The sequence below is a fragment of the Myotis davidii genome, unplaced genomic scaffold (genome assembly GCF_000327345.1).
Source record: "Myotis davidii unplaced genomic scaffold, ASM32734v1 scaffold125, whole genome shotgun sequence".
NCBI classification, from domain to species: Eukaryota; Metazoa; Chordata; class Mammalia; order Chiroptera; family Vespertilionidae; genus Myotis; species Myotis davidii.
This window is the reverse complement of record NW_006299390.1, coordinates 5,403,823-5,411,086: the sequence shown is the minus strand read 5'-3', so window position 1 is coordinate 5,411,086 and position 7,264 is coordinate 5,403,823. Positions and strand designations below refer to the sequence as shown.

Sequence of the window (7,264 nt, the reverse complement as noted above, 5' to 3'; positions counted from 1 at the left end):
GGGAGAGAGATAGTTAGAAACATCGATGAGAGAGAAACATCGATCAGCTGCCTCCTGCATACCTCCTACTGGGGATGTGCCTGCAACCCAGGTACATGCCCTTGACCGGAATCGAACCTGGGAACTTTCAGTCCACAGGCCGACGCTCTATCCACTGAGCCAAACCGGTTTCGGCAGCACTTTCATACTTTTTAAATGATTTTGCAAATGGTAAAAACCTAGCCTTGCAACCTAGTCCATAGGCTTTCCTGGTCTCACCAGTAAGTATCAGTCTAACAAAACACAAAGGACCCTCATAAGTATAAACCAGGTGTCCCACATATTAGTATGTATTTCAAGTGGATACATTTATATCTCAACATATATTTCTTTACACCCAGATCATAAAAGGGTACTCTGTGTCTTTTATCATAATTTTTTTTAAGAAGTGTTAGCCTAAATGGAAATGAATTCATTCAAAACTTTGATTATAATAGATTTCAAAGTTATTGTATTATTAGTAGTAGTGCTATCAACAATGTTATTGTATTATTATTAGTAGTGCTATTAATATTATTAAAGAGGAATGAAACACTGGCCCAAGCACAGAAAGGTTGAGGGTTCAATTCCTGGTCAAAGGCACATGCCTAGGTTGTAGGTTTGATCCCCACCTGGGTTGGAGCAGGTGCAGGAAGCAACCAATCGATGTGTTACTCTCACATTGATCTCTCTCTCTCTCTCTTCACCCCCCTTTTCCTCTCTCTAAAAATCAGTGGAAAAAATCTCAGATGTGGATTAAGAAAAAAAAATTAAACTTTGACATGAGAAAGGATTTGTCTTAGCAAGATGGATGTATGTTTCCAATTAAGGGTGAGATAATGAAGATAATAGAGGCAAAACTTAGGAAAATTTAGGAAATTTGATTTCAGATTATCTTCTACTCTACCAAAAAGAAAATGAACTATTACCTCCTACTGAAGAAGTTGAAGAAGTTGAGTATTAGAAAACCATTGGCATTGTGGCACAGAAGGAAGAAGACATACAAAAGGATTACCATGTATTAAGTAGAATCAGACTGACATTAGATAATCTGAATTTGCAGGTTACATGTCAGTGAAAGTTTATGGTTTTCTGTAGCAACTGCAGTCTATGAATGAAATAGCTAATAAACATGGGAGCTTATTAAGAGTCTGGAAATGGTGAAGGTGAACTAGTAGAAAGAAGAGATTCTAGGTTGTTCTCAGTCCCTTAGTTGGCTAGAGAGGCAAATGAAGCCAAATTTGGGGAATATCAGGAGAGTTTAAGGGACTGGAGGTTTTAATTAGAAAGAAGAACAACATGAGAAAAGAGGACGGAAGATGAATATTAAAGCTAATAATTGCAGCATTTGAGATTATAGTGTCGAAGTTCTTCAAGCAATAATGAAATAGGTTAAATAGGCAGTCAACATCAAGCAGGTCAACAGCCACAGGTGGTACTATTGCAGCCACTGGGAGTCCATCTCCAAGGCAAGAACTCAGTCACGTTGCCTCGGGGTACAAGGTAAAGATGGAAACCACCCAGTGAGCCCCAGGACTGATGGTCCTCCCAGAAAGAAAACCACCACAAATGTGTTCCCTAGAATTTAGCACCGATGGTAACTCAGTCAAGTCAGCAACCCTGGAAACTGCCCTCAAGCATGTGGCCGGTCCTGTGCTCACATTGTGCTGGGAATGCGTTACCACACTGCGAGAAGTTAATTAATCAGAGCATGCAGCTTCTGAAATATTAGGCAGGAAAATTGAATAAATTAGGCAGGAAAATTGAAACTTTGCTATGTGATTTTTCTTAATGACTAGAGTGTGTTCTAAATAGAGAGAAAAACAAATTGATTGCCCCAAACCACGATAAGCACTTTTAATTCACAAGGGTTGAGCACATCAAAGTCAGGATATTGAAAGTGAAGGTTCTCATAGAAACATTAATTTGACAACATTATGCATACTCGGTGTGGGAGGTTTATATTTAATAGAATAAAAACAGTAGGAAATGTTGCAAAATGTGACTCAGTTAAACAAATTAAAAAACAAATTCAGGGAAAGTCATTAAACATGATTATGGAAAAAAGAAAACACCTTCAAATCTTTATAAACCAGTTTTCAACGGAAATTATTAATGTTTCCCATGAATCAATTTTCCTTAGCACATTGCATATTCTGACATTAGTCAATGCCTCCCATTCGCAGTTCAGATTTGATTCTAACAGAGCAAAAGGGGAGCTTACTGGCTATTTTCATGGTTTAGTTGATAAAGATTTCGGAAAGTGGAACTAAATATTAAGGGTTTGAAATGCTTTTTGTTTAGTATATAGAGAATATGGCAGAGGTTTTAGTAAAATACTACCAATGTACTATTACCTTGCTTATATATTTGCCTTCTGCAGACTATTCTCAGGTATGCGTTATGCAAATTCCAGTCTGACCATGCAAAATGTCTAATGCCGGTGGCATAGACAAAGAAAAGCTTAGGGAATGTTTAAGGAAGGACGCGTGCCAGGAAACAAACCCACAGACTTTACTGTGTCTGCAGTTTGGTTCCTGCCTCTTGAACTGGACAGCAGGTCTGAAAGCCTGTGTTCTGCAGGGCAGCTGTCCTGAGCCACAGGCTGTCCGTCCTGTCAGGCTGTCCGCATATGCTCCATTCACTCTATAGGTGACGCAAGACACGGGAGTGTTGGACCCATGCAGTAACCTCGGGGAGCATGTCACCTCTCAATTCAATCAGAATTAAAGGCAAGAAGGAAGGAAGGAAGGCAGGAAGGAAGGAAGGGAGGGAGGGAGGAAGGCTCATTTTCAATTTATTTTATGTATTATTATTTTGTTGTTGTTACTCCTCACCAGAGAATATTTTTTTCCATTGATTTTTAGAGAGAGTAGAAGGGAGGAAGGAAGGGAGGGAGGGAGGGAGAGAGGGAGGAAATGAGGAAGAAAGGGAGGGAGGAAGGAAGGAAGGAAAGGAGGGAGGGAAGAAAGGAAGGGAGGAAGGAAGGAAATTGTGTTATGAGCATTAAAACACTAACCCAATTCTAATTATGACTCAATTCTAATTATTATTTAATTATTTAATTTTAAGTAACAATGATTTTGTGATTCTTTAGATCACATATAAGTTTTTGGGTATAAAATGAACAAGAGAAAGCAGTCCCATTTCCTAAAATTGACATTTTGCTAACATTTCTGTTTTCTATTGTATTTTATGTCATAGCAAAGCAGTTTACAGAACAATGGAGGTCCATTCATAGAAATGAGATATGTAAATTCCAGAGCTAGCAGGCTCTTGGCTCAGCATTCAAACCACCTCTTCAAAAAAGCCACAATAGTCTGCATTTTTTTCACTGAAAAATCCTTGCAGCCACATTTCGAGGCAATGGACTCTTTAAACATGTGATGAAGAAAATGCTTTGTATATTTACTTTCATCTTTGACCCCTGATCTTTTCTGTTTTCAAACAAACAGAAGGACAAATGCAAACTGTGAACTAGCAGGATGTACAAACAAGTCTTATTGAATATTCAGAAGTAGGCTGGTATTTCTAAAGTTCAACAATACAGCACTTAAAAGTCTTTCATTTTTAATTTTCCTTATTCAGGCACTACAAGGCCACATAAGGAGGGTGAGGTCCCCGGAGTGGACTATATCTTCATCACTGTTGAAGATTTTATGGAATTAGAGAAAAGTGGTGCTCTCCTAGAAAGTGGGACTTACGAAGGTAAGCACAACTCTACTGCTATATCTATTCCTTGTTGCATCAGTTTTTCCTCTCAACTTCATTAAAATATCAGGTTACCAATGTGCTACTGTTTGGGGATTGAAAGCTTTAATAAGGTCGTTTTAGAAATCTGTTTCCTAAAGGACGGCTAAAATACATCTGAATTAATTCTACTCTTAAAATGCCAAGAGAAATGTATACATCCACTGAAGTATCTGTGTGATTTCCTCCTGAGGCTACGCTGTGATCTTGCAGACAAATTTTCTTCATATCTAGGTAGCAACTAAAAGAGCACAGGGCTTGGGTTCAAGTCCTGTCATGATCTCTCCGGTTTTCTCCAGTTACTTCCCTTAACTGGTCTTCACTTCCCTTCCCCCCCCACCCCCACCCCCCCGTGCAGAATGAGGGAGGGGGAAATAATTGTGTGGATCCACTCAAAGCTCTAGCACAATCGCAGGTCCCCTGGTGCAGCTGAGTCAGACATGAACAACAGATGACATTGAAACCTTGAATGTGGAAAGTAGGTTTCCATGGAAAGAGCACTGTAACATGAGCCACGATCTGCCGTATTATTTACCCACTGTAGGTATTATGTAACTCAGTTAGTATCTCTGGCCCTCAGTAGTCTTAGATGTAAAAGGGGAATGATAGAATTGAAACATCAAATAAATAACACATAACAAATCCATCAATTTAAAGGGAGGGGGAAATAATCGTGTGGATCCACTCAAAGCTCTAGCACAGTCGCAGGTTCCCTGGTGCAGCTGAGTCAGACATGAACAACAGATGACATTGAAACCTTGAATGAAGAAAGTAGGTTTCCATGGAAAGAGCACTGTAACATGAGCCACGATCTGCCGTATTATTTACCCACTGTAGGTATTACGTAACTCAGTATCTCTGGCCCTCAGTAGTCTTAGATGTAAAAGGGGAATGATAGAATTGAAACATCAAATAAATAACACATAACAAATTCATACATTTAAATAATGCCTGCATGCATGTAGTTTATGTCTAATGAAATTATGTGTCTGTGTATGCATAATGAGATTTTAAAATAATAAAACAAAAAAAAACCCAGTGGAAAATAATACTTTCATTCCATCTTTACAGTTCTTATATGTGTAAATTAGACTTATATGTATTATTAAGTCTAAAGATGAATCTAGTTTACTGAACTGCAGTTAATAGTGAGTGATTTATAAACAAAACTCATAACGTGTACACTGCTGCTTAGTCCATAAAATACCTGAGGTCTACCCTCAGCAAAGAAGCTGGGTTTAGAATAGTTAGGGTCTCCACCACCTCCTTCACTTATCTGCAGGTGTCCAGCAGACTGTAGCTATTTAAGAACTCAATGTTTTTAAGTTGCCAAAAGTATTAAAAACTCTTTTTTATTTTTAATTCACACTCCTCAGACAGTTTAGGCTGAGACATTTAGTTGTTTATTGCCAAATTACATGATCTAGGCAAAAATACCAATGGAGAGAAAATGGTTTTATATACGAGTCTTGTTTCTTCTTCAGATAGTCAAAAATAAATGATAGTGGAGACTGATTGAAAATATTTTTAAATAAAGAAGTTGTGTTAATCATATAAGCCTGCCTTAAATTATGTCTGAAAAAATAATGGTCTAACTTATAGAAAATCATTATATGGAGAAGTCAGTAACAAGCAAAAAGTTTTATAGCGTATTTTCCTATGGGGTTTGCAACATTATTTAGTGGCATTCATTAGGCTGCATATTTGCAAAAATAATGTATTACATTTAATTACTTTAGTTAGATATAATATTTACATAGCAAAGAACCAATGTCTTAACAAACAGAAGCATGCCAAGAGTAGAATGATTAACAATATGACCTTTTCTCTGGTTTTAAAAATAAAAACTGTATCAACTGTATAAAAGGTGAAAATATTAAACCAAATATTCATTTTAAATTTATTCTAATATTCTCATGATGAATTAGATGTCATGAAGTTTAATATCAATATATTTAAATATATAGTCTAGCTTAAATTTTAGATTCCAGTTGAATATCCTGAAACCACACAAACATAACCAATTTATGAGCCCCAGAGTGGGTTGTCCTAAATATTCTTCAGCGTTCTTTTCAGCATTGACAGCACTTTGCTCAGTTTGGTGCCAACTTGAATTACCCCAGCATTGGGGTAATCAGAGCTGATCATTGAGCAATAAGGCTGAGTTCCATACATGCCTTTGGGGAATCAATATCATTATTTACACATTATGTACTTGGATAAATAAAAAGCTCTTTTCTCAGTTCACATAACTATCTGATGGACACCTAGGGTGCGTTCTCCAATCTCAGAATCTCCACATCTTCCTACAATTATAGTTGAGAAACTAGTGGAATTGACATTCTAATAAAAATTACTGCCATTCCTTCTGAATTGATCCTGAGCTCTAGATTCAGGGCTAACCCTTAATGTATTATTTGTCAAGGAAAACTAGGGAATACCTTACCTACTTTGGTGCCCTCAGACTGTAAAGAATAACAACCATGTGCTACTCAACTAAACAAATACCTTAGAACTTTTATAATTGTCACCCCTTCGTGACATCAATCTCTCATAAGATTTCTGCAATAAAATCCCAGTTGTTCTATATTATATGTTCTTCCTTCTTCAGTCGTAGGGCCATTGCTCCCTTCTCTCCTAGTACTGGAATATTCTCATGCCTACTTAGTACTCTTTAAAGCTCTCAAAAGATAAGAAAATTAATCTTTAATATCTGTGAATCCACCAAAATAAATCAAGAAGGTATTGAATTACTCTCAGCATCAACGTAACAGACTTGTGAACCATGTGGGGCCCTTCAGACTGATTCCAACCCGCAAACCCAAACAGCAAAGCTGCTAATGCTGCAATTGGAGGTAGGGAGAAATCCCCTGCTTCTTTTTGCCTACAATGCTTGCCAACTTGGAGTATTTCTTGTTGGGAACTGGGCACCCATTCATTTTTCATTAGCAAGATAAAGAAAGACCTGTATAAAACATCTGGTTAAGTTGCTCGTAACTGAGGAAACCATTCTTATGATTTTTCTGTGCTTCACCTCACCATTCAGTTTCAGAACAGAAAACACTCATCAGAAAAGTAGTTATGAAGAAAAATATATTCTTTTAAGCATTTTTCATAGGTATGTATTTTGTCTCATTGTCAACAATTCTAATTTTAATCTTGGTGAATAGGTGTAGCTAAAATGGCATTTGTTTTTTGATTAGAAATCAGATGGACTGTCCTGAATTACAGTTACCCCTTGTAGAAATTGACTCAAAGTCCTCGCTTCAAAGGAACAATTCCGTTACTTACCAGAGGCTGCAGGGAAGACCTTAATGTGCTTGTGTTACTGCCGGGAGCCGGTCCACCCTTGCTGTTTCAAGGGACCTGGCATATATGGCATACTGTTCTTAATATGTTTGCTCACCTTCTTGGCACTATGTGTTTTAACCAAGGTCACCTCTCTGAGAAAGGTTGTTTCCCAGGTTGGGATTTTCCCCTGAAGTTGGGAGGGAAT

At 37.6% G+C, this 7,264-nt stretch overlaps 1 protein-coding gene across 3 annotated transcripts in view; it reads left to right on the top strand.

Moving 5' to 3' along the window:
* The window catches only part of MAGI2 (membrane associated guanylate kinase, WW and PDZ domain containing 2), a 1,072,297-nt gene that overhangs the window by 681,337 nt on the left and 383,696 nt on the right, over positions 1-7,264 (top strand). For all 3 annotated transcript variants that reach the window (XM_015571231.1, XM_015571230.1, XM_015571232.1), the window contains one exon: positions 3,607-3,726. In XM_015571231.1, the coding sequence (XP_015426717.1) occupies positions 3,607-3,726 (120 nt within the window). The remainder of the gene's footprint in view (positions 1-3,606; positions 3,727-7,264) is intronic.